The 27,985-nt window shown below is 39.9% G+C and overlaps 1 protein-coding gene across 5 annotated transcripts in view; it reads right to left on the bottom strand.

Annotated features, from left to right (window-relative positions):
- The window catches only part of MTMR3 (myotubularin related protein 3), a 71,665-nt gene that overhangs the window by 10,711 nt on the left and 32,969 nt on the right, over window positions 1–27,985 (bottom strand). For all 5 annotated transcript variants that reach the window (XM_090152676.1, XM_090152674.1, XM_031592109.2 and 2 more), the window contains 11 exons: window positions 27,543–27,659; window positions 20,664–20,746; window positions 19,220–19,386; window positions 15,549–15,645; window positions 13,679–13,792; window positions 7,231–7,436; window positions 6,875–7,006; window positions 4,804–4,915; window positions 3,529–3,724; window positions 1,843–2,028; window positions 316–486 (listed from right to left, as the gene is read on the bottom strand). In XM_090152676.1, the coding sequence (XP_090008802.1) occupies window positions 316–486; window positions 1,843–2,028; window positions 3,529–3,724; window positions 4,804–4,915; window positions 6,875–7,006; window positions 7,231–7,436; window positions 13,679–13,792; window positions 15,549–15,645; window positions 19,220–19,386; window positions 20,664–20,746; window positions 27,543–27,659 (1,581 nt within the window). The remainder of the gene's footprint in view (window positions 1–315; window positions 487–1,842; window positions 2,029–3,528; window positions 3,725–4,803; window positions 4,916–6,874; window positions 7,007–7,230; window positions 7,437–13,678; window positions 13,793–15,548; window positions 15,646–19,219; window positions 19,387–20,663; window positions 20,747–27,542; window positions 27,660–27,985) is intronic.

Here is a 27,985-nt window from a genome sequence, read left to right as displayed (position 1 = left end):
CAGAAAATATGTTTCCAGCACAGAGAAATTTCTGAGGTTGCACCTGACATTCCTCAAATACAAGCAGATCTGATGCAGGACCTGAAACATAAAACTGAACAGAGCATCCAGTTGTAAATATCGAAGAGGAGAGCTGAGGTGTTTCCAGAAGGGTGTGCTATCCCTGCACTGTACTCACGGTGAGTGAACCTGCATGATGTCCCATTGCTACAGGCTGAGTATTGCACTGTGGGACACACTTCTGAGAGCACCAGACTTGAGAGTCTCCTGAGAGACAGAGACTCTCCCATGAGGTGAGTAAGAAAGGATACGTACAGATTCTGACTGGGAGGAGTAGAGCAGGTTCTTGAAGGCTTTGTTTGCTGCCCGCAGCAAAGACCAGACAGAACAGGTCCGTTCCTGAGTGTGTTTTTCTCCTCTTTCTTTCGCATTGTTGCACAGGAATGTACCAAAGAGGCAAGAGTAGGTGTGCTGCACCAATTTGACCTGCAGAGACCAATACAGATACAGTCATATGGCAGAAGACATCAGCTTAATGCAAGAATGCTTCAGAAAAAAGAAACCTTTCCTTCACAGGGCAATGCATCCTCTTCCCAAAGACTGATACATAAACAAACCTGGATTTTTTTTGTGTGTCTCCTTATGAATTAATTGCAAAAGGATTTATACATAGAGGTATCTTTTATAATCATAACTAAAAACTCAAGGAAAAATTGCAAAATGTAAAGACAAGTAGTGGTTCCTACTCATGTATAAAAGTCTTGTTAATTTAAAACTCACAGACCTTAAGGGGAAATTATAAAACATTAATGCAGCAGCAGAAAGACGAAGAATGGTGGGAATAAGTGTTAATTTGTGTCAGTATAGATGTGCACAGCATACATCCTAATCATTACTCACTCCATACTGTGCTCAACGCCTGACCAAGCAGCTTAACATGAACCTAACTTTAAGTACCTGAATAATCCCAACAGTCCCAGTGGCTGTGCACAAACAGACTGGGGGTTTTGCTGTAAGGCAGTGAGAACATTAAGGGTAATGTTCACACACAGCTCCCATCGATTAGCAGTGAGCTAGGGGAGCCAGTTACAATCTCATGTATCCTATTTCACAACTGAGCTAAGCTAGGACTGTACATAAACTCAGTTACATGGCCGAGCTGGCAAGCAGTAATGCAAGTCATCTACAATCACAGCAATGTGCTTTAAATCTGAAGTGGATCAGACATTCCATAAAAGCCTTTATTCCTCAGGTTACTAGTTCTGCAGGCAGTGAGTCCACCTCTCAGAGACTCACATTCTGGTCTTAAAAACTGACTTTGACATTCCCAGGCAAATTTCTAATAAGAGAGCTCTCCCCTTCCAAAGAAAATAAACACAGCTGGTACATCCTGTACATTTTCAGCAAAGAAAGAAAAATCAAATGGAAAGGTAAAGAGGAGGGGTGTTTAGAAGATTTGTCTTCAACATCCAAAGAGATCAAATTCAAGGGAAGTTCATCCTGCCAGTAAACAATTTTATGTTGTGTGGATGTATTACACCGAGCTTATTTCAGCTCTTAAGTGAAGTGATTAAATTCATATCATTTGTTTCATCCTTTAAAGTTTAAAAGAAACCCTTAAGGACCCTGATTCTGTTTTAAGAGTGAACAGACCACAGGCTCCACAAGCATACAAGTATTTTTGTCTGCTGCATCAGGGCAGCTTTCCCATTTCCTTTATCAGGCTGAAGATATCCTGTCACAGATAGATGGGAAAATCAGAAACCCCTCAGGGCTCTTCAGTATGTTTGTACTGGGTTAGGAGCAGTCTACAAAACAGCAAGCTCTCAAGCCACAACTCACAAGGAATGCTTCGTTAAACTCGAAAGAGCAGGGGAACTGCCTCTGGAGCTGATGGACGCAGTCCAGCCACTGCAAAAACACCGGGCAGCGCTCATTGAGGTCATCCGAATTCTCACCATGGCCACAGCGATCGGCAAACTTGTGGCCAAAATCCAGCCACTCCATCTCCACCAGCACCTGGAAACCCTGCAGAAATACAAGTACAGATGAAAATTTCCTCTCTTTCTTCCTTCCTTCCTTCCTTTCTTTCTTTCAGACAGTCTGAGACTTGTGGAGCTCATTGTATTGTTGTGTCCTCACTCCTTCTGACTTCCCCTCAGAATCAGTCCCTATCACTTACCTTTTCTCCTTTACCCAATACCTCTATTTTCTTAAAAGCTGCACAATGAAATAAGGACTGAAATGAATTCCCAAGCTCACATGGACAGGAAAGGGAATAAGACAGACTACTAAGTCCACTGGCTCACGAGGAAGCAGACCTTGACATGAGAGCTATCTTGGCAAGGCAGGGGAGAGCAGGAACTTCAAATCTTGATTCAAACCCAGACAATGGTAAACTTCACTTGGATACAGGAAGAAATTTTAATGCTCTCCTTTAAAAACAAAGGAGAGATCCTTCTGTCAAAAAAGAGAATAATTCAACCACAAGATATCCACACTCACAGAGATTGCCTGCCTACATGTGTATCAGATGTAGCACAGCCATAAGTTTGATAAAGGTCAGACTGCACAATTTCTCATGGAAACTCAAAGGGCAAAGCACATTCCAAAACAGTGTCTAGTGAAGAACCTGGCTGTGACACCTAGTCTTACAGGACCTAAAATCTACCATGTTAGGAAGGTTTTGCTTCTTCGTGGAATGAGAAATTGTAGATCACACTTTATTAAGCCAATGGTTGTAACTCAAAAGGAAAAAAGAAAGTTGATAGCTATAAAACCTGAAAGTGACAATGATGAAATTCATTCTTCTGAACATTCCTGATTCTTGTGCAGACAGTTACAGTTTATAGTTATATAGATGCTGATCTCTAGAACCCATGTGAAAAGGATCTGAGGAAGTCTCCACAATTTCCTCCAAAGGGCACTGCTACAGTTTCAGCTCCTTGTCCACATGTATCTGAGGGCTTAAACACCGGTTTATAGCACAGTGCACAGGCACACACTTCTGTTCTAGACAACAAAGGCATCTTGCATGTGGGCTGGTAGATGGAATCTAGCCATCACATATCTCTCACTGCTAAAAAGCCATGGAAGAAAAAAATCAGGCTGAAAAAGCAACAGTGTTACAACTAAGTGACAACGGATAATGAAAGAAATGAAACTGGAGAAATATGTAGCTAAGAAAACTAGAAAAGAGAAACAGAGAAAGGCTTTGCATCAGCAGTTGGCTGAGAAACTGCAGCTGTGCCAGAAGCACTCCATATTGCATGTTCCTAAGCTAAATATGGGGAAAGGAACACCATGACTGGGCAGTTATTGAAAAGAGGAAAAACATAATCTGCTCTTGAATTACAGACTATATTTACACCTACATGTAACTGTATCTGCAACTGCTGTTAGTTAACTCCTGCCAGCTCCTGCGCTGCTTCTAGTTGAAAATTCTGTAATTATTTCTTAATACAAAATTCCTTGGAAAGGAACCCAAACTCAATAAATGCCTCGTTCATTGCTAGATGGCTTACAAACCTCTGTGGTCCTGTAGTAGGGATCTAGCAGCAGTTTGGCCAGAGCCACAATCTGGGGGGTTCGGTCCCAGCCATCCGAGCAGTGCACCAAGACAGGTCGCTGGTCTCGGTCCACAGCATGAACCACAAGCAGTGCAGATTTCAGAAGCACAGATAAGTGCTGCAGCCATTTGGTGCTCTCCAGAGCTGACAACCAACTAGAAGAAAACAAAGGAGGACAATCTTTGCTCTTTTAAAATGCTTCCAGGTTTGAATCTCTGATTTCATCAAATCAAAGCATAACCAATATTAAATGTGTACTTTAAGCTGTGAATGTCATCACTGATTATTTTTCATTTACATTTTGCTAGGACTTTCCCTGAACTGTAAGAAACAAAGCCTTGAGTCCACAATCAGGCTGCAGCAGTTGCCCAGATACATGCATAGCAGATCACCAGCAGAGGCCACCATAAGCACCACTGGGTAATGGTTACTTCCAGCAGCCTGTACTGATCCCCTTCTTCCCAGCTGAGGATTCAGGTTGCACTGCAGTCCTGCTGTCAGTGGCAGATCTTGAGGCTCTGCCATATGACCAGGACAACTCTGCTGTGCAATGAGGTTTGGATCCTCTGAGCTGCCTCTGCCATCACACACATCTCAACTACTGCCAGGCTTTCCAAGGTGTGCTGGAGGTTCCTTGAGAATCACAGCAGCATGGAGGTTTTCCTTTCAGCTCAGTATGAATGGATATTCTGGATCTACTCTGAAACCACGTATTACATTTAGCAACAAATTCAGAACAGGGAAGTGGTAGGGGAGACAGGACTGGTGCAGCTGCAGTGTCCTAATGAAGATCCAACCTCAGAAGCCCCTGAGGTGATGCACCACTAGAGGCTCAGCATCCCATAGCACTGAAGGGCTACGTTCAACAAAAAGCCCCTACAAATGCATGAAGCATGTGGAACAGCACTAGAATACTCTGAAGCAGAGGCAGGCTGCAAAACTCAAAGATCCAGGAAGCTCAGATTAGATTAAGTGCTAGCACTCAGAAACCCATTTGAAAGGAATAAGATTCCAGGAACAAAATCCAGGGCTAAAATATAATTCCCAATCTCATTTTCTAGATTTACTTCAGTGAAAATACTACAACAAATTCTATGAAATGAAAAATACAGCTTAGCATTTTTGCACAGGAAAGTCAGTAAGAGGAAAAAAACATAACACTTGAACATCAGTTTACAAAACAGCAGGGAAAAAATATAGAAATAGAGGCAAAAACCACTGAACAGCCACTTACTTTCCTGGATCTGGCATTTGTGTGCAGAGCAGACGCAGGGACTGAAAGCTCTTCCGGATAGAATGAATGTTTGCCATTCCCATGAACACTACTTCACAGTTTGGATAATACTCTGCAGGGAAACACCGAGAGAGAGAGAAGAAACTAAAAACTATGCTTAGCTTAATTTCTAAAAGAAGCTTCTTCACAAAAACAAACCAGTGGTAGTGTGGGCAAATGAAAGAAGCTGTTTACAAATATTCTGTAATGAAAAACTAGTGCCTGGATTTCAGTGGGTATTCCAGACATTACAACACATCAAAACAGGAAAGAATTAGCAAAGTGTTTCTGTATTTCTTTTCAATGTTTTGCTTCACATTACAAAAGGCAGAGCACAAACCTGTGGGAATAGTGATATTGCTGTGTTGGTGGTTACAGAATGTTTTTATGCAGACTGAGAACATGGAATACATTTAACTGATACTCTGTGGATGTTCCTAAGTTTGGTAAGCTAATTTCTATTTCTTATAGGAGTTCTGGTTTTGCTTTCACAGCCACTCAAGGAGGCTGAAAGGTCTCTTCAATCCTTCTTCTGTGCTGAATTTCTCTATTGCAAGGAACATGCAACACCTGAGAGATCCTCAAAGTTAGGGAAGTTAGGAAAACAGAATTACTGAGCATTACTTCAGATGTTGCTACAGCCTGTACTCAGGCAACTGCTCTGCTGGGGAAGCAGCAGCAGCACAGCCAGTGGTCACGAGTGGACTTAGCTTTGTTCTGTACTGTTGCTTCTATTTGCACAAAATGATGACATGATAGCAATAAAATGATCTCTCCTACAACAGAAAAAGAATCATGAATTAGAATGGGATATTGATTGCTTGTATAAGAAAATCCAGTATTCTCTTAGAAGAGTGTGCCTTCTACCATTTGCTTTCCCAAATCTTAATGAGCCCAACAAATTCTGGCCCAAACCAGAACATCCTGTTAGTGATAAAAAAGGAACTGCAGTCCAAAATGACTGTCAGCACCAGACTAAGTATTTCTGCAATTTTTACTGAATGATGTTATAAATAACACAAAACACAATGTAACTGAGATAAATGTTACACTTGGGAATGAAGTAAACTTGGCATTTCCTGGGGAAAAAAAATATCAGCGTAAATAAAGCACTTAACACAAGTCAAACACACTGGAAGTGACACTGAAGCTGCCTGGACATTTCCTACAAAGAATTCAAGAATCAATAGACAAATAGAGGAAAGTTAAACTTATTGCATACTCTGCTTTCCATTTTGCAGATTTACTCTGCGATGCTGACGAGTTATCCATTCATTTTGAGGTGTTAAATGGAAAATTAATCTCTTCTTGTGGTGTTCATTTACCAAAGTGCAGCTACTGCAGCAAAGACCAAACCAGAAATACATGGCTGAAATAGCTTTTGTTACCTTATCAACAATTTGTTTTTTTTTTTTTTTTTTTCAGATTATCCAGCCATGGAATTTTAACAGACTGTATTCACATCCAACAGCAATAAAATAATATCTCCTTTATATCATCAACAATTAGTAATGCCAGAGAATACAGAAAGTGATAAATGTGAATGTATGACAAATGCAAGATGGATTAGGATTTCAGTTGCCTCGGGTTACAGCATAAATGCTTACAAATATTTCAGCTTTACAAAAATGGCTGAAAAGTTGTCTTCTGCACAACCATTGTGGAACACTGCTATCCTTTGCAGTTAACAGATTCCAAAGTTTGCTTGGTTTTTCAGACATCAGCCCAGTGGATGCATTTGTCTCACACTAGCTTATGTATTTGACAAAGCAGGGGAAAGACAATCAGCACAGTTCAGCATACACTGAGCCCTGTTACCAGCTGGTTTGTTCTCTCAGAAAGCTGAGAGTTAAAGCTGTCCTTCTGAAGGGCTGTGTGACAGATGCCACAGTCCAAAATTTTCTTCTAGATGAGCAGTACTTGCATCCATGCAGTCTGTTAAATATGCACTACCTAATTATATCACTGTAATTATAGTCAAACAAATGCTTTTGATAGACTTAATACAAAAATGTGAAGAAGCACTGCTTACCTGGGCACTCACAGCCTCCACCTTTGGCTCTGTTAGCCACAGCTGCTGCATAGGACCGTGCATCTAAGATCAAAAGCTTCTGAGGCTGTATTGCCAAACTCTCTGCTCCCGAGGCGTTAGAGATTGAGGAATCTGGGGGAGAAGATATGCAATTGAAGAATAACTAAAGGGATACTCTTGGCGTTGTTTGCAGCAATGATTCACTCAAGTCCCACAGTGTGTATGCACTGTGCACACAGAAATCAGAGAATGCCTCATTAAATACAAGGGATACAATCTGTCACAGCACACAAAGGAGACGAAGCTTTATATATAAAGCTCTGCCTTTTACAGAAGAGGAAAAGTGGCAAACGTACCGAATTCCACATCAGAGAGGTCTCCTCCATTGGAGAAATCTCTTGCACAATTTCCATTCATTAGTTTGTTACTGTTGGACCTTGAATCTGAGGCACAGGCTTTGGCTACAGACTGGACAAGGTGTTCATCATCTGCATTCCTCCAGCCCCACCAACTGACCTCAGGTTGTCCACAGCGGGAAATGACTGCTCCATTGCTCTGGTGCCTGAAAATGTACAGAATAGAAAGAACAAGTGCATAACTTGAAAGGTCAGGATGAAAAGCACAGAGGGCATGAAAAGTTAAATGGTTCCCTCCAGCATTTTAATTCCTGTCGGGGAACCTATAGCTCAGCAGTTATCCTCAGTCTGTGATTCAGTGGACAATGCATTCCACATGCTTCACTTCAAAATGCTGCCTGTAACTACACACGTTCACTGAAAGGTAAAAGTCAAAGCTGAGGTTGGTAATGGAGAACAAAGCAGTTTCCTTCTTAACATTGCTGCCTGTTGGCCAGGAAAAGCTGGGGAACATTTCAGAACAACAGGCTAGTCAGACTCCTGGCTAGTCAGGTCTACAGCTGCAGTATGACAGACTAAATGTGAAAGTTCAATTTAGCTCGTGCTAAATTATACAGCTAGAAAGGAGTAAAACCAGAGATTCATGCTTTGAAGAGCTTTTTGTTGTTAAATCAAAACATTCTACTAATTGAATCTGGGAAGAATGTTATGATTTTGGTATGAAATGGCAGAATGCAGCACGCCTTCTGTCTGATGATATTTAACACCAAGCATAACCAACTTGCACACTGATGGTATCCATTTCCAAGCATCATCTGTGAAGCACCAAAGGCAGTCCCTGAACACTTTGCAGAACCACGTTATTTTAGGCACTATTGCACTAGTTTCTCTGAATGTTGAACATCTGCAGTTTTGCTCATTCTGAAGACTGCTATTAGTGTTTGTTAGGAAAGAGTGGCATTCTATCTTAATGTAATCTTAAAAAAAAAAAAAAAGATTTAATAAACCAACCAAGACCTCAAAACGTCACCTCCCTAAGCTCCTCAGCCCTGCCTCTTCCACTTCTCAGATTCTTCCCTTCCTGACCTTCCACTAGGTGTGGTTTTCTCTGTTCCTCCCCCTCTGCGGGTTGTGTTTCACTGCTGCCTCTCACACCAACCACATCCTGCAGGAGAGCACCAACGAGCTGCTGCACAGCACCAGCAGCACTGCTCTCCTCCATGTAAGCATCAGTGTGGTGCCAGGCTGGTAATCAAGTGCACAAGCACATAAACTTTTCTGTGGATACCTAAGTAGCAATGAAAAAGGAAAAACTGCTTATTAACTGAACATTTTTCTTCTAAAATGGGATATAAACTTTAAGTACTCTATACACTGATGAAACTTCAGAGGACTGAAAAATAAGACAAAGAGAAGTCTATCAAATATATATATGTTTTTTAAATGCCTTAAGAATTATTAAGCTTTTTTTTTTTAATTGACTACATTAAAGAACAGATGTGAAGTAATTGAAGAGTATCCAACCACTGCAAATATGCTTTGGAAAACAGATTAGACACTTATCATTATAATCTACTCTTAAAAAAAAAGGTGTTCTGAAACATTATCACTTAATTCTCGCTTGCTGTCCCCATGCTGACACATCCCACTGCTGCTGCCAGCAGAACACAGTTTCCCATTCACTGCAGTGCTTACACATGGCTTCTGCACCATCCTCCTTGATGTTCCCCAGACACAGGACCTCAGCCATATAAGAAAGGCACTGCAAGTGGGGATGCAAAGGAAGAGCAGAGCCACAACTCTGCTCAGGCCAGGTGGTGACTGAGTGGTGCCAAGGAGTGGGACACCAAAACGTTTTACTCCTTGCCTTACAGCCCATCAGAATGACTCTACCCACTTACCCACCTGCTCTCCCTTCTGTTTCAATGACTTGCAGACACACATCCCTCCCAATACAGGTATGTTTAAGCAGTGCCCTCCTTGCTCAGGAGCACCAGTGGAAACATAACCTCCACATCCCTAGAATTATGTGCCAATTGTTGTGCCTAAATGTTATGCTGGAGGAAAAGATGGAGTTTTCCTGCAGACAAACTGACCACCCCAGCCTCAAGTCTACCAAGTGCTGTTTGACTGCACAGAAATAAGGGTGAGCTGAATCTTTAAGCAAATTTACAGTTGGCCTTGACAGTCCTGAACAGGAAGAAGGCCCACCCACACCAATACATCTCACCTTTTTTCTCTCTGTAACCAATTTATTGGGTGCTCAGGTGTCAGAAATTGGTTTACAATCTGTTGCCAGAGCTCAGCACAGCCATGTCTCAGAGCACTGCAGGGAGCAGCAACAGGCTGCCTCACACTGCTCATTCAGTGTGAACATCAGGTTAAGACTTGCTGCTGAAAAACTTGGAATTCTGAAGTATTTGGTGATATTGTATTTTAAGGATTTCTCATAGCTCTTTTGTAATGGTTTCATATAAAATTCTTTCACTGAGAGGAAGCAACTGACACGCTGCATTAACAGAAGCAAAGGAAAAGCAGTCTGAATGCCACGGCATTTACAACAGGTGCCAGCCAGCTCCACGCAAAGGAAAATGGATTGCTGTTGAAATGAGCTGCCTTCCAGAGGCAGAACTATTGATAAAAATTTAGTTGAGCAAAAAATATATGCCACTCACTGAGAGGCTGCCTAGCTCCCTGGTACGCTGGCACAAATAACAAAGGAAAATAAAACTTCATTATATATGCAATAATTCTATTCCGAACACCTAGATAAGCTCATTTACTCTCCCATATGTTCTCTGGGATTTCATTACCACCTACCTGCAGGATCATTTTCACAGAATCATAAACAGTTATATTTTCATCTTCAGGCTCTCGCCTCCCATTTATACCCTGAATAACAGAACCACCAGGACTGGAGCTGAGCTCGCTGATGGCTGTGAAGCCCTAATACTCCTAAGCAGAAAGCAGCAAACCATTCTGTTTACAGTAATGCTGCAGGAAAACAAACAAACAAAAAATAGCAAATAGTTTAAGTGTGATTCTGAGGTGCCTTGGGATGGACCTGAGGATAAGACGGTATCATTCACATTTGTAGCAAAACAAAAAGAGAATTAAAAATATTAAACCAAACCTTCCACCCAGACCTTCTAACCTCCCAGACACAGTAACATGTAGCCTCTAGACAGGAAAATAGAAGGTCCATAGTTTATTACTTACTCAATAACTATAAAAACCATTATAAAGCACCATATAACTGTATGATGTACAGCCCACCTCTGCATAAGCTTAATCTTTCTGTTCAAGCAACCTTTTGAGTACAACAATAAATCCACCAAGTCCTTGCAACCACAAGGAGCAGTAATAAAGGTCTGCACAGCTCCCTGCACAGCACTGCTTAACTACTAGTACTTGCAACCAAAGAAATCATTACTGTAATTCACCAAAGTAATTCAGGAAGTACAGTACACGCAGAGTTCTGGTTACTTCTGCTTCCTGTGCTGGCAGAAGCACTGCCTGCATGGGCAAGAACCTTCAGCAGTATGAGAGACCCAAAGGCACCTCCAACTCATTTCTCAGTAGGTTCTCAGGAGTTCACAATAATGTTTGTGTCATCTACTTAATGTAGATTAAGTCACCTGTGTATTGTCTCATTCATTAAAACTCCCAAAGGCTTCTTCCCAACACTGGTTTTCTGGGACCAAAGACAGGTAAGCTACAGAACCTGTTCCAGGCTACATTTACCTGCCTCAAGACGTGCCTGGATTTTCAAACAGGCAAGCACTGAGGGAGCACTGCAGAAGGTGGGTGTCACATTTTTCTGGAAATATGATCATCAAATAGAAGCAGTGCTCCTAGGAGCACAGGGAAATGCACTCTAGAAGGAGTATTATTTGAAGTTTGCCTCTGAACTCAGCCTGTTCAACTTCCCAGACTCTAAATACTGCCACAGCTTTTGAATGCTTTACGAGAGCAAAGAGGTTTTTGTAGCCAAGTGTCTGCCTTGCTGCTGCCTCGTCCCAGCACTCAGGAAATATCTGAGACTTGTTATTGGGTGTATTTAAAACATTATTACTTTCTTCCCTGAAGTAAAGCAATAACAGCAGAGTTATTAAATGTGATCAATAAATAATGAAATCAATAGTCCCCAAATCATTCAACAGATAATAATGCTGAATGAGCTTTTGCCCATTACTCCCTCAAAAGTAAGGAAAAAAAGCTGCTTTTATGTCACATATATAAAGAGAGAACTATATATGGATTTCCAATCATACGGATCATCAAGCAGCAGCTGATTTGGCTTCTACTGGCGTGCAGAACGATGAAGTGAATGTCTCAAAAAATCTATTACTAAGTGTCAAGATAAAGGGAAAAAAAACAAAAACGGGAACTTTTCTCTCACTGGAACAAAGATACAAATGAAATATTGTGTTGTAATTTAACATACGTAGACTCATCTGAGCAGTCGAATATTAATGCCAGCAATTGAACAATTTCAGTCAGTGAGGTCTTTCAACCATTTAAATCACCATCCCATAAACCTCCAGAACGCAGCTGTACCCAAGAATGCTCAGAAAGCCACAGTGAGAATGGAGGCAATGCTTCCCCACGTTAAGTGTGCCCAATTATGTGACAACTGCATCAAGGGCACGAAGCTCTGAAACAAGGCTTTGGAAGCTGGATACAAAACCATATATAAATGACACTGCTCTCTTTTATACATACAAACACTTATGTACTACCATAACAATCAACTACCTATGTCTAAAAAAATCAGCATATGCTGGAAAACATTTTTCCCATCACAGAGTGAACAGAAGATGGGGGCAATTCCTGAATGTTTGGAGAGGATGCTACCACTGCATTCTTGAGGGAAAAAAGGAGAAAAGATAGGAGGATTCAAAACCATCCGTCTGCTGCCACAAACTGATTTGTTCTCCATTCATGGAGCAGAAATTCTTATCCTTTGTAAATAGTGCTTCTTAGCCTATCCTTAACTCTTGTGTACCTGCTCCTCTGACCAAGGTCATACGATTCTGTCTACTTTACTGACCTCTAAATTTCACTTGCAGCTCAGAAAACAGCTCTTTTCTCTCTGTTTCAAAGAAAAGAGAGTGGGCAGATTTAATGGAGCTCTCAGTATTTGCTATGTTTTTAAAAAATCAGATGACAAAGAATTGAAGAGATTTTAAACATTTATGGGAGGGTACGAGTACAAAGGTCCCAGAATACTTGGGAAAAAAATCTGAAATATATTTCTTACTAAATAAGCTGCTAACAAATGTCTCAGAAAAGCAGTTATCCTATGAACAATTGCTGGACTTACTTTAAGGAAAAAGCTGCCTGATTAAAGCTATATAAAATATGTAGACAGAGCTAACAAATGCATTATTTTGTAAATGAGTTTTGAATAATTCTAGGATTTGTTCTTGTTTATAGTGCACAGTTTGAGTATCTGTTTTCTCCTTGTGTTTCTTTTCTGCATGATTCTTCTTCCAAAAGGCCAGGTGAGAACTAAAGAAAGATGGCAAGAGTACCTAACTAGAGATGCTACTTACCATTTCTTCAGTTGCATCAATTTCTCCACCTTACATTTTTTCATTTTCATATTTTCAAAATACATAACTACCTTAACTGAGATGCTGCCCTATGAATGCCTTGCAGGACACACAATGCTGAGTGCTACCACAACACATCTGGAATTAAAAGATACAAACCATTACTCACACTCAGACTGAACATGTCTGTCTTACTTTATAAATGGCTTGACAAGGGCCAATATGTGCTGCTGTGCACAAATTCTTGGAGATTTAAATAGGTATAAAGTGATGTATATGTGCAAGTAGCAAACGTAGAGACAAAAACCCCAAAACCACCAACATCACACTTGGCTGTCATTTAATCACAGGTCTGAACTTCTTTCCTTGTAAAAGAGCACCCTGTCATCCTTGTCTGAACTGTTAGGATGACTTGCTTCCCAGGTCCTATTCTGCTCATCCATACAAACTGCCTCTGGGATCCTTCTGGAGCAGAGCAGCAGAAGCCCAGAGTGGATAACTGAGCAGATCAGCTTGGGTATGGCTCCCACAGGCAGTGCAGAGGAGACCGTGCCAGGTTTTGTTGCCTCGTTCCAGCCTAGTTCCCCAGTTCTACCTTGGCAGATCCTGGGCCTGCATGAATCATCCCTCCACATCACGTTATACACACAAGAACAAGGCAAGATGTGAAGTAGGCCTCTAATTACTTTGAATATACGATAAAACTATTAATTTAAAAGACCGTCAACACTTTTATTAAAGACTGTCCAAGCTCACTGAGTGGACATCTGTGGCCCACAGAGCCTGAACGCTTTTCTTGACAAGCCAAGACTCCTGGTTCCAAATTATTTCAGCTTTTATTTGCAAGAACATCTCAGCTGTTGTCTTGTAAAAGCTGTTCCAGTGCCTACCTGTACACAACAGCAGGGATGCGCTTCCAAGACCGAAAGCTTGCCACGCTCTCCAGCTCTTTATCCGTGATCCAGGCAGGGACTATAATTTCCTGGGGGTAGCTCCCACAGAGCCTGTGAGAAAAGCAGCACATAGGGTTGGATGTAAGAAGCACAGAGCAATTACACACTACCTACACAACATGAACCAAAGAACACAATAAGTGACCTGATATCTGATCAGTCCAGCAGTTTTGTTAGACCCTGTTTCATTGTACATTAAGAAGCTTCTCTTTAGCATATTAAAAAATTACTGTGAACAGCAAGGTGCAGTTCAGGATTAGAAGATTTCTGTTTGTGTACGCTGATGATTAGAGACTCCATCAGCTGAAATAAACTGGGCACACAAAAAAACCTCTACATTCTCTCCAAGCTAAAGAATTAACCACCCAGTTACTGGGTCACAAAGCACAGAAGAACCACCTGTGCTACTCACACACATACCATCCAAGTTATAATTCTAACAGAACTGAATTCTGACATAACAAAACGCTGTCCATTTTGGATGTTCTTTCACAGAATCATAGAATGGCCTGGGTTGAAAAGGACCACAGTGCTCATCCAGTTCCAACCTCCTGCTATGTGCAGGTCGCCAACCAGCAGACCAGGCTGCCCAGAGCCACATCCAGCCTGGGCTTGAATGCCTGCAGGGATGGGGCATCCACAGCCTCCTTGGGCAACCTGTGAACAGTGCCTCACCACCCTATGGGTGAAAAACTTCCTCCTCCTTTCTACCTGAGACATAAGTATAAGAAATGGGAAACAAGAAGAATTAGCATTGTGTGTCGCTTGTTCTAACTACATTATGGTTCTGGGTAGTCTACCACAATAATTTTTATAACTCATTTTAAAATATATACACTAGTAGGAGAATATCCTTAAAAAAAAAAAATCAAGTAAGTTCAATACATAATATGTTTTACTGAAAATAGAATACACACTCCTACAGTGAACTTACATGAAGGAACTTAAAAAGAGATACATTCACTGAGCAAGGACAGGTTTGAGTGCATTTATTCAGAAAAATGTATCAATTGTGCTAAAAAAAATAATCCTATCTCAAGTGCTGGCCACAAGAACGAAGCATTTGTATTATTCTGCTTCCTTATGGCACTGAAGTTCTCTTTTTCTTCAGCATTCTTTACTGTTCTTAAGTAGGCTAGATTTTTAGGCACAAATACTGCTCATGCAGTAACAGCAGCTTCCAACTGCAAGTCATTATCCTCCATAGACAAGGCAATGAAACATGTTCCATCACCAAGTGTTACTGCTGGCTTTGCACTGAACTGGATGGGGCTCCAGCAGTACACTCCTACTGACCATAAACAGACAAACACCTTTCTCTGACCCAGCAGACAGAAGAGGGGACATTTATTTATCCATACTCTCAGGAAAAGGTTTTTTTCCACTTGTTTTTGGGGTCTAAGGTTTGACTCATCCAAACTATATTTTTTCCCACAAGACTGTCATAAGTTAGAGAATAAGGTATGTTAAAAAAAACTTTTTATAAGTTCAGTACAGCTCCACTCTTTGCTGTCTTCTTAAGGCTTCCCCTTCTCGCACTAGAAAGCTTATTCTCTAAGGAGATCTCCAGCAAGCACATCAAAATCACATATTTCTAAGCCTGCAAAATTTTAACTCTTAACAAAACATTACATACTACTTTAAAAGCAAATTTATGCTATAAAATAGCAAAAAAATCTACATAATTTTAATTGTCCCTTATTAGGAACTGCAGAACTTGGAAAAAGTTCCAGTAACTATTTTTGCTATAAAAAAGTGGTGTTTTGAGATGCTGTCTGGCTGCAGATCAGCAGCCCACATAACTTACTTGTACTTTTCATTGATGTTGGAAATTCTCCAGGCATTGTTCATATCAAAACCCATCCTCTCCACTTCATTTTTAAACCTTGAAGTTACATGTTCTCCTGGGTATCAAAGGCAGAGAGAAAATAAAGGTGAAATAACAAGACTCCTACCTTCCAAAACAGAGAAAGACACCACACTCATTAAATACTAAACAGAGGAAAGAACACTTCAGAAATATTGTCCACCTTCCATAACCCTGTTTGAAAACCTGTATCAAGCACAAGTACCACAGCCTGTATTGATGGCTCTCCCTGATCAGCTCTCTGGAAATGCCAAAATCCATAGAAGAGTGTTTTTCTCTAAAACAACCTGCCTCTGTAGGTTCATGTAAGAAAAACAAGTAAGCTCTGTACATAATGCATCTCAGACTTCCATCCCTAAATTGCATAAATCAGAGAGGTGATGAGAATTAAAGGTGTGATTGTTGGACACTAATATCAGCCATGAAATTTAATATATTAAAGGAATGAGCTCCATTTTTTCCTGGACATAATTTTAAAATTATTAAAATGCAGCTGAAAAATACACAAAAAGGAAAAAGTATTTTGATAGAATCTGGAGAATTAATGGTACTTAGAAGCATAGAACAGTTACAACAGATGTAAATGTTTGAGCAACAGCAGAAAAAGAGATTCTGCAAGTCTTTCTATTGTTTGTCTCTTTAAATGACCACAAAATCCTGAGGCAGCAGTGAGAGAAAAAAGTACTGAAAAATTAATGCTTTAAGTATTACTTCTTTCTTTTACATATTTCAGAAAACCTTCAATGTCTTTAAATACATGAGATATACGTGCAGACAGATGTGTCCCTGGGGATGTAAAGGTCCATGCCTGAAACAGTTTTGTGATATTACCAAGCAATTAGAGATGAATATAGAGAAATAGGTAAAGTAAGATTAAAGATAACGGCCCCAACCACAAGACTTAATTAACCATGAAAGAAAAGCTACAACGTCATTCATTTTTACAGCTCAGTTCATGTGCTGAAAATGGCACTCCTCAATTCGAGACGTGCTTTACCACGTGCAAGGTATCTGGTAAGTCTAATGAGATTGTTTTTCTCACACTGTTTGGAGGTTTAAATAGGAGAATGGCACTGTGTGCAAACACTCTTTCTTCAAGGCTCACTGGTAAAACCAGAGACCTGACTGCCCATCATCACTTACTCACTTTCCATCATGTCACTGGTAAAATAGTTTCCAAAAAGAAAGAAAAAGAAATTATTCTGCCTCCTAGGCTGTGAATCTTCAAAAAGGTCAATCTCAGTAACATGGAGGCACTGCAATCTGCTTTACCTTCCTACTGTCAGATCGATTGGAGTGGAGCTTGCCAACATTTTCCCACTTTTCACATGAACTCTTATTGCCTGCATGAGCTTGAATTTATTATCTTCTAGCCACCTAGAATAGATCATCCTGAAATGTCCTCTCTGTGAGGACAGGCCTTTGACCCTTTCTCAAGTGCAGAAATGAAACTGGAACAATACATTCTGGCCAGTCCACCACTTCTGTCCTGCTCTTCTTTATCACTGCCTTTTATTTCTGTCTCTAAATGTTCTATTGGAAGAGCAGCATGCCCTTGATGCACTGAGGATGGGCTTCACTATCAGCTGCTGTGAAGAATGGCCACTAAAACTCATGGCACATGCCAAATTAATAGTCTGTGTAGCAAATGAGCATACTAGAGTATCTCCAATCATCAGTGCCACATACTGCTGATGTGTTTTAGAGAAACACGTGAAAATGAAATATTATGTTCGATTTCTCCCTCTAGTTTATAGCCACTCTGTGCATCAAGAAATCAGATTCTTCTCTCCAAGAAATGAAACCACAGCCTTACCATTTTGTCTGAATCCCCTGAAATGGGGATATTTTGAGAGGCCTTTTGAGCCAAGATGGACAATCTTAACTTTCTAAGCACAGCCAACCAACTCTCAAGATTCAAGAGAAAGCTTTATAACTATAAATGCTGACCACATAAGCCACAGTTCAAGTCTCCCATTACATACATGGTCAGTGCTTTAGAATGCATTTTTCCCCGGAATTTGATATTTAGATACATTTTGAAGCAATTCAGTATTTTTATCCATCTCCATCAAATACTGGACTGCTTTGCTGTAAATAAACAAATGAAAATCCAATGACCTGGATTAGTTTTTTTTAATTATATCCCCATTGGTTTATTTTAACTATAGTTTAATTCTTTACAGGAGGAAAACATCTACCATCAGAAATAAGCAAGCTACAGAGGAGTAAAAGTTACTGCTTACCAATTTCATAGATACATCCCTAAGACAAAAAAGGTTTATCACAAAGTGAATGCTGCTCAGCATAACCTACTGTTAGGTTGAAGCCTATCTGAAAAGGATGCAAAGGAGATTTAATAAACCTACATTTCTACTATCTTCCAGCTAATGAATTACTTAGGAAAGATCTGAATTTTAAAATCTGCTCTGATGATTCTTCTACCTTTTTCAATAATCGCTAATGAAGCACATGAAGTGCAGGAGGAGAACCGGAACCAAAGAACACCTCCTCCCACCTGGGTGCCACCTACTGGCTGCTCTTCCTCAGCCATCAAGAAAACTGCAGGCTTTGCTATGCCTCACACCAGTTCCAGTGATAGGTGTCACACCACGCCACCATTCCCCTCCATTAACCAAGCTCTGATAATTAAGGTGCTTTTCTAAGATGTATGAATGTAGAGGGGCTCAGTAGGGTGCCTGGAACACAGACTTCCTCATATTCAAGTGCTATAACCACCAGGGTAAGAATTTGCAGTTTCTATTTACTTATGGACTTTTCTAACTATCTAGTGCAGGTGGTATTTAACTAAAAATAGGTCACTACTGCAGCTGTGGAACTCACAGCTCAGATTTCCTTCTTTACCTCCTACTCCTCAACATCCATGCTAAAGGTAACTGTTGTAGGTAATTACTAAAAACGTGAGTATAATCAGTACAGAATGTTTTAGAATGAGTTACTGCCATGGTGAACAAAATGTTATCAGTACTATATGTGACTGCCTAAATTAAAAACACCACAGTAACTTCCCCACAGCACTGACGTATAGTTTTGCACAGGTTATGTTGTTTGGTTTTTTTTACCCCGAAGTAGCTATGGTAGGAGCTAATCTCTCATTTGTCCAGTCAGAACAAACTTCACATCATGCAGAAGTCCATACATGGAAGACACTGAAGGCGCTTGCTGCAAGTGAAGATACACTACACAGACACTGAGTAAGTGCAAGAGCTGATGTAAAAGAAGTTCATATAGAACCACAGAATTGCCTGGGTTGAAAAGGACCACAATGACCATCTAGTTTCAACCCCCCTGCTATGTGCAGAGTCACCAACCACCAGACCAGGCTGCCCAGAGCCACATCCAGCCTGGCCTTGAATGCCTGCAGGGATGGGGCATCCACAGCCTGCCTGGGCAATCTGTTCCAGTGATAGAAATTCTTCAGGTATAATTTAAACAGAAATAAAAGAATATTGATATTGTTTGTTTTTTGTGGGTTTTCTGTTTGCTTGATGGTTGGTTGGGTTTTTTTTTGGAATGTTCTGGATTTCAGCAGAAACCAGGCAGTCAGTGGTCAATCCATCTGTGATGAACCCCAAAGTGCTTCCACATACCTGGCCGACACAAATCCCCATGCTGCTCCTTTTCACTAGCATACACCTCCATACACCAGGCGTGGTAGGCAAATGAGAAAAGGTCTTCTATCTTGGAAGGAGGGCGGATGGCATTGTTCAGACGCTTAAGCCAATCTTGACACTGCTCAAAAGTGGAAAACTGACACCTGTCACAGAAAGAAGCATTTATCTATTAATTCTCAGTAACAGATGTCAGATTATAAGATCTGATAGGCTATGAACACCTTCGTGAAAGCAAAAAAAAATGAGAGCAAACACCTTAAAGATAATTTAGTTCTGCTTTTTCAAAACTATCTTCATTTGAGCCCTGATGTTCAAAAACACCAACTGCCCTGTTGATGAAAACATAACACAAGTTCTAAGTTTGGCTTCTCAACTCCACATCTCATGGTTTTCCAGTAATTAGTGGCATCAAGTACTGGTTGTAGGAGCTGCAATTTTGAATGAAAATTCATGATGGAGGTCATAAATACAAATAATTTGTATTCACTGTGCAATTGAAGAGAATTAAATTAATGTAGAGAGGAAGAATGTTTTTTTTAAATGTCAAGAGCTACAAGTTAAGAGGAAGTTAAATATTTAATTCAAATTAAACTAAATATTACTTCTGAAGTAAAATCAGACCTCACCAAAATACAGCATTTCAAAAAGCAGCTGGCCTGTTAAACATTCTGAGTGCTCAGCTGTGACTAGGGCTCGTTTCATTATATGAAAGGTACTGCCAGCAAACATTTAATCAGAAAAAACGTTCCTTTCTTGTTAATTAAAGTTTATAGATCAAAATTAATTTCTCCAGAACAAAAATAGGAAACAGTGAAGTTCAGAGACTTCAGGGGCAGATGCTGAAGACCTGCTGAAGGACAGAAACAAATTAACACTCCCTTCCACAGGATGCTGTTTAACCTGCTGTGAACCAAGGTGGGTTGCAGACCTGGCTGTACCTTAATTCCAGGCCTTCTTTCCCAATGGGCAACTTTCTCCTTAAGGATAGTCTCTGCACTCTGACAGCTGTCAAAACACAGGGTAGCTGGTGCTGCCCAGCCTGAAGGTTTCATGTAGAGCTGCACAAACCTGTATCTTAAGCCCCCACTCTTCAGTCTCAAATGTTGATTAATACATTTTTTCTAAGAAGCGTGTGTTTCAGTGGTTTTATCTAGTTTTATGTCTAGCATTACATGCTAAGGCAGAGAAAAAGCTGTGAAACCAAAATCCAAATAAAATAAGATAGCTTAGGGTCTGCTACAGTGTATAGTAGCAAGCAGACATCTTAATCCCATCCCATCATACACAAAAGCAGACAGAAGATAATCTTTCAGGGGAAAGCAAGCACACAAAATAATTAGAAAATACTCCCTTAAAACATCACAGCTGTTCACATTACACAGAAGGTACACTGACCCCCCAACATTTGTTCTAGTCATACCTTATAACCTTGCAGTCTTTGCAAGTCAAATGAAGTTGAAATATATCACGACACTCAACACTTTCTATAAGCTGCAACGGAACCTGCAATTAAAAAGATTATATGATTTAATTTCAAGTGGCATTAACATTGCAATTTCTTGGTATATTTCACAAGGATTTATTATAGGACTGCATGGAGACAAAAGAGAGAGAGAAAAGCAAAGGAAACTAGGTATAGCTACTTCAACAGCTCTGAAGTATGGAATCATAGATCAGTGAAGTTTCTAGCTCCATTGCTGTACAGCCAAAGAACCTTAAGGGATACCAGGAAAATAGCTGAAATTATCAGGGACAGGACTGCAGCACTGGTAACATATGTGAAGGCAGAAAAAGCAGCAGAAACCCACAAGCTCCTCCCTCATGGAAGCTTCTCTCTTGGAGGTCCAAATTTAGAGATTTATGAAATGTAATTTTAGCTATTGGTGTTGAAAACAAAATGCTAAGCAAGATGCCTCTTAGCAGATCGCTGCAGTCTACATGCTTCTTATACAGATATATACTATATATCTTACTTAGGGAAAACCTTTGGCACTTGTAAATCAACACCTGTGATCAAAGCAGCTGTATTTAGAGTAATAAAGCTGAATCATTCATTTTTAAAGGCGCAGTTATATGAACTTATGATGTTTTAGGGCATACGTAACTTGCAGAAGCTTGATCAGGCAAAACATGTAAGCACATGTGAGTACCTTTAAAGATGAGAAGAAACCACACAATGAAAATATTAGTTTTCATTAATAGTTTTGGACTTTTATCCGAGACAGGCAAACCTACATTGTGGTCTTACTTGACAAAAGTTAGTACTCAAGTATCTCATACATAATTGTCTAAATTCCAAACACAGTTACAGTATTTAAGACCAAGTGTAAAATTGTCTGAAATGCTTATTAGAGATGATATTGAACATTATACAAGGCAGCAAACCCTCTGCCACTGAGATTCTTGAATACAAATGCTATCAGAGAAGCACTCAAATGCTCTTATCTTCTTTGTCATCAGCAGGGTATGATCCAGCAGTTTAAGTTCTGCCTTGGGGATTACATGATAGCTTTAAACCCTGCTCTGACACTGTCTGTGTGACTTTGGGCAAACATCCTTGAAAGTCACTCCCAATCAAGGATCCAAGGTGTGGAGCCAAGACTGCTTCTATTCAGGCATCACAAAGCTTAAGTATTCCCTGATTTGAATGGAAGGAGAAAAGGAATCAAAAATAGGAGGCAGAAGAAACATATCTAAGAAACATGAGCCACAAGAAACCTTCTGAGCATGGAGATGCCTACACAGGGTGAAGTCTGACTGGACAGCCCAGTAGTCAGGGTATTCAAAGCTGAAACTTGAATTTTAGTCCATGCTTTCAGTCTTATTACTGTTTTGGCAATAGTCTAAAGTAAATTACATGACTAGCAACATCAACAGGTGTCCAAACATGCACCCTCTCAGCCAAGCTTCCTCTTTATTTGCCATCATTAAGATAAAATTGACTGCAGAACCACCCAGCTCTGGTAGAACAGGCGAGTAGTAAGAACTGGTACACTGAAGGTGCTGATGGGCTTAGATACCAATGTAAAGAACTACTCAAATGCATTACAGACAAGCGTATCAGATATACTTTTGTTACTACAGTCAGTGTTCTTATTTTTATCAGCAATTTCTCCAACTTGAGTCTAGTTTGCAAGGTAGATAAAATTGTGATCAATTTGTCTAATAAGGGACTGGACCAGAACCCTCCAAGTCTTCCTTCCTGACCAGAGATTAATGCATCACATGCATCAATAAATGATTTAAAACTACCATCAGCATACGTGGCACCAACACAGAAAGATACCCTTCTCCTACTACATGATTCGAGACCTAGAAAGCATCCTTTATAGGTCAGTTGTTCCTCTACCTGTTATGATTCTTCCTTTTCAAGGTCTCTTCTATTGCACTCCTTCCAGCACCCATCTTGCTCCCTCTTCCCACCAGCCTTGTTCTAGCTCCTCTTCCTCCTACCTGCACTCTAATGACATACTAACTATTCTTCCACTTCTGCATTACATCTGATTTCCTCTCTTACAAAGCAGTCTTTGTTCTACTCCTTTTCAATCTGCCCTCTGCTCAACAGCCGTTCTTTATTCACTTTACAGTCTACACATGGCTCCCCATCTATTTCTTTCTTACTTTAGGACTACCTTCATATCAGTCTTTTAAATTTTCTTTTCCAGCCATAAAGATCTATACTCTGATCCTCTTCAAACTCCTTCCTGTCATTCACTCTCAATACCCAGTAAAAAACTCTAACATTATCCACCTTCACCCTCCCCTCCCATGGATATTCTTCCATTTCTACTGTTAACACATTTCAGCTGAAGCACGCAGCAAGGCAGACACCCCGTGCAGTTAGTTTGCTCTTGAAAGAGCCCTTGATTTTATACGCAAGCACTTCACCATATACTAACATCTATCTAAAGAAAGCAGCGAAGCAGTAATTTTCACTTTTATACAAAGAAACATGCACTGTTATCAAAGGCCAGCCACATCACACGACAGAGCACTACAGCACTATGCTCTTGCAATGTGTTTCTTGACTACCTCTTCTTGAAAATCAATCTGATTTTAAACAGAAACATCTTACAACTCAACCTTTTTCTTTTGCAAGTAATCTTTCCTTTAATTTTTATTTACTGGAGCTGTCACCTCACAGCAGTACAAAATATATTTAGAGAAATATACCTCCATACCCAGAAAAAGAAAAGTGATGTTTACACTGCTGAAACAACCCATCTCCTGGCTCAGTCCCTGACCATGACGCCAAGTAGTACACACTGGATTGTGTCCAGGCTGTTTTAAGACAGATCCCTGAAGACTGAATATGCTGTTCTCTACCCTGCACACCACTTGGCCTCAGACTCTCCTGGATGCCATGTGTAACTCAGGGGCCATGAGCTGTAATTAGTACTTTCTTGTTTTCCTGCTTCTGAGCCTGAAGTAATGTTAGGGTTACATTACATATTGGTTACTTTACATAGTATGAGGTCAAAGCTATGTGCTCTACGTCCTGAAACACAAAAGAATACAGCACATGGAGGTACAGATGCTGCAAGATCACCTCAGAAGGCCTTAGAGGACTCTCATAGGTGGAGGAGTTCAAATCCTTCCAGCTGTAATACTGCTCACAGACCTTGCAAGGAGTATCCAAATCAAATTTTGCTTTTAATTACACTTACATTACAATTTAGACTTGCCTGATAGGTAATTATTTAGCCCCCCTTTTTCTTTTTTTTTTTTGTGCTTTCAGTTGCACTTGTTGCACACACAGTTGCAGGACCTGGGATCGACATGAGGACTAAGCACAGATGCAATACAGCTATAATACTCACATGAGACTGGAAAGAAACCAAACAAATCATTTTTCCACTAAAGGCCAAGGGGAAGCTCACACAAAAACTCATTTGATCTCAGGACTGAAAACCTCCATCTTGTTAGTGTGACTTTTTTTCTTCTCCTGTGTCCAAAATCTGCTATTTGAAAGAGGCTACATTCAAACCCATGGTTTCATAAACTACACTAATATTTTAATTCTCTCATAAATGCAATGAGCTTACATCGAGAAAAATGATCAGACAAATTCCAGCTGCAAAGTTTGAAATTTTCTTAAGGAAAGCCAATCAATAGAGACCAGCCTGGGAACCAAACCTCTCATGTGCACTGAGATATCACTGTTGTGTCTGCATTTTCATCCTGTGGATAAATACAAGTCAATGCTTTTTAATGCTGTAATCCTTTCAACTTATGCATGGTCTAAGGGATCTTTTGTTTTTGCATTTAGAACACCACATTCCTATTACTGCTCAGATCTAGGAAATTATCCATGGAAATGACTTAGGCATACAATTCTTTTCTGCAGTGTTGCAATGTGAGCATTATCAACATTTAAATGTATTTATTTTCAAGCACAGGTGCAGCAAGTGATCTAGCAACATTGTGCTACTTACTGAGGTTTCACAAGCATCGTTTGGACAGCCAGTCTATTGAATTGTAAACAAAAAGAGAACAGTGAGGTACAAAAACAAAGACTGGGAATCCATTTTTAACTGGATTCCATTTCCTTCAGGCAGTTCTGCATTCCCTGGAGGATCATTTCTAGAGCTACCACACAAGAACATTCTGTCTACTTCAAGAGGAGCTGCGCGTTCAGATGCCAGAACTCATTCATTTTAACAGCACCATAATACAGATACTCACTAAGAATCCTCATTCATACACACAAATGCTTCCCTCTGCTGAGGTGGGAAGGCTGACAGTAAGCCTGATCTTAGGATACTGATTCTTAGGAAAATCATTGAAAGCAGAAAAAACAATCCCAACGTAAGTAAACTTCCCTTTTTCCTTCAAGGTCTTCTTGTAGAAGTTTTCTGAAGAGCTCATGACATAAAACCACTACAAAAATCAAGACGAACACAATCAAAGATTACTCAGTGAGGAATTCCTTCAGAAAATCACCATTTGATCAACAATAACAAAAGTGATTATTATTTCAAATTTCAGCAATTTAAATATGGTTCCTAATTACTGCAAATACCTTTCATCCTTACAGGTATTCCAAACCCTATCTGCCTTTGGTCCCAGTACTACAGAATTCACAATAAGTTATTAGTGATGGCCATATAGAATTAGCAAATAAACTGTATCCTACTCTTCCACCTATAGTATCTAATTGAATCTTTCTGGTTAATGATGACATCCAAAGAAAGACTAACAAACCTTGGAGACATCAAATGGACTGAGAGAACATAAAAGTCAGTAAAGCAAAATTAGCGTGGTAATATTTATAATATAAGTTTTATGTACTTCTTCCTAAATTCAAATAATACTCTATTTAAGAAAACATCAATTTTTGTTACTGCTCATAAATATTGAATTGGTTATTCTTCAAAATTATTTTCCAGTTATCCCAAGGACTGATACTTCAGTACATGCATTAGTGCCTTCTCTAATAAAGTAACTCAGTCATTTCCTGGCATTCCTAAGGACAAACTCCCAATTGCTAGGGCTACTCTTGTTTCTCAGGTCTCAGCCACCTCCTTTTAAACATTCAGTCCTTTCCTCTGCCACAACATTCAGACTCCAAATCAAATAAAAACGAACAAATCCAACACTAAATACTACAGTTATAGAGAAAAATCAGCCTTCAAATTCATGTTTCTATCACAAAGAAGAGGACTCCTACAACACACGTTCCTCATGACACATCTTCCTTCTGTTGCCAACAGCTCACTGGGAAGCATCTGGCCAGACTGCAGTTGAGCCATGAGCACCTAGTGAACCTTGGCTACCATTCCCATGCACAGACTGAGCCCCACATTATATTCCTGGACCACAGAATAAGAAATGGAAAGTAAAGTTATTCTGTCTTCATGCATGCATACACACAAACTATCTTCCATGTTCGGCCAGCAATGAAAGACAAGAGCACTTTGATTTCCAGTTTAATTTTTGCCTTCAGAAATGTTCTGCCAGCATTTTGAATAACTGCCATGTTGAGAAATAATACCTTTGTTTGCTGAGATAAAACACACATCAAGAATTTTAGCACTTTGGTGCGGTATGCAGATGTTCAATAGCCCAGCAGATATGCCTTTCATCCTATGTTGACAGCTCATGAACTAACAGGGCACTTAATGTGATTAATAACTGTAAGAGGCACATATAAGCCTAAAGAACAGAGCCGTATATTAGAGACAATGCAAAACAGTGAAGATTTAAACAATTAGTAAACTATTTTTTTTAATAGAATTAATCATTTGGCTCTGGCACAAAACAATAAAAGAACAATTTACATTTAAGATGGACATGGTACCAAAAGTTGTATCAGTTACGTGCACTGGAGACCTCAGTGATGTTCCATACCACTAGGATGCACATGTCTCAGTAAAGTACGTGACAGGCATCTGCCTTCTTTCTGCTGCCCTTGCTTTTGTCAGCTTTAGAACAACATCCATCAGTTTTGGTGTTCCACACTTAACTCAGCACTTTGTAATTCAATACTGACACCTGGCAATTATTCACCACTAGCCAGAGTCAGGAATGGTCTTGAACTAAAGAGACTGGTGAAAAACCCCTCCTGATGGGAGGGGGAAAAAATATGTCCAGGTTGTTTGAACCTATCTTGCTGGTTTCATCAAATATTTGCAAAAAAACTTCTGTGCCATGTATAATGTCCCAGTGAATTCCACATAGTTTACAAATTGTATTATAATCTGTAAGACAGAAATATGTCAGCATCATACTAAGGGATTATACAATGCTCATTGAATTCATTTTCACATAAAATCTATTTCTATGATCCTCAGTAGCTAGATATGTAACAGTTCTTAAAAATGGATGTACAGTTCTATTAAGAAATGCACAGGAATCTGAAAAATAAGGTAAAATTCACAAGTCTCTTATATCTGTGATACTATTTGACACTATTCAACTTCAAGCATCAAATTTTAGAAGCTACTCCAAGCAAGCTATGAACTTGGCTTAGATTCTGCAAACAGCCCTCTGGAGGACCCTGTGTTTCTCTACCAACTGTATACAGAGCTTAGGCAGCACGTATGGCTGACAGCCACCCATACAGGGAAGAGAAAGCAGATGTGGATTACAAAGCCATGTTTTCAGAGGCACTGAGCAATCTTTTGAACTCCAAGTACACCTTTCTACTGTGTTAAAATGTGTTCATGATTTGAACACAATAAAGAGATTCTTTATTACCTTAAACGTTAAAAGGGAAGATCACTATTTTCATCTAATTCTCTTCTTTGGATTGAGTTCAAAATACCTGCATTGCTGTAGTAGCACAAATAACACTTACGTTCACAACAGACTCCTTGAATTTGATGTGAAGTCTGTAATTAGAAAGTGCAATGATGGCATCCTCTGCTCGTCCTACATACTCTGTACTCTCACCATGAAGTTCAATGAATGGGACCTTCAGAACGGAAAGAGAAGTCTTTTAGAAAGCATTTATCAAAACACATTCCTCCCGTAAGCACCCACTCAAACACACAATAACAACAATGTAAAATGAAACACCTCTGAGAACCCAATCTAGCTATTATTAAAATAAGGAACTGCAGCCTTTGTTTTAAACAATTCCCCAATTTCTCATAGCTTGCCTGAGTTGTATGCACTCAGTCAGTAAAAAGATTGCATTTTTATGAAAAAACTGGCAAGCAGTCCAACATTGTGATTTATGCTCTTGCTCCTTACTTAATAGAAAGTGACATTTCCATCTTGTTATTAAATTCATCCTAA

Source organism: Phasianus colchicus, chromosome 18, assembly GCF_987193195.1.
Source record: "Phasianus colchicus chromosome 18, bPhaCol1.hap1.1, whole genome shotgun sequence".
Lineage (NCBI taxonomy): Eukaryota > Metazoa > Chordata > Aves > Galliformes > Phasianidae > Phasianus > Phasianus colchicus.
Note: the sequence above shows the minus strand (reverse complement) of the source record. Positions and strands in the feature narration are given on the sequence as shown.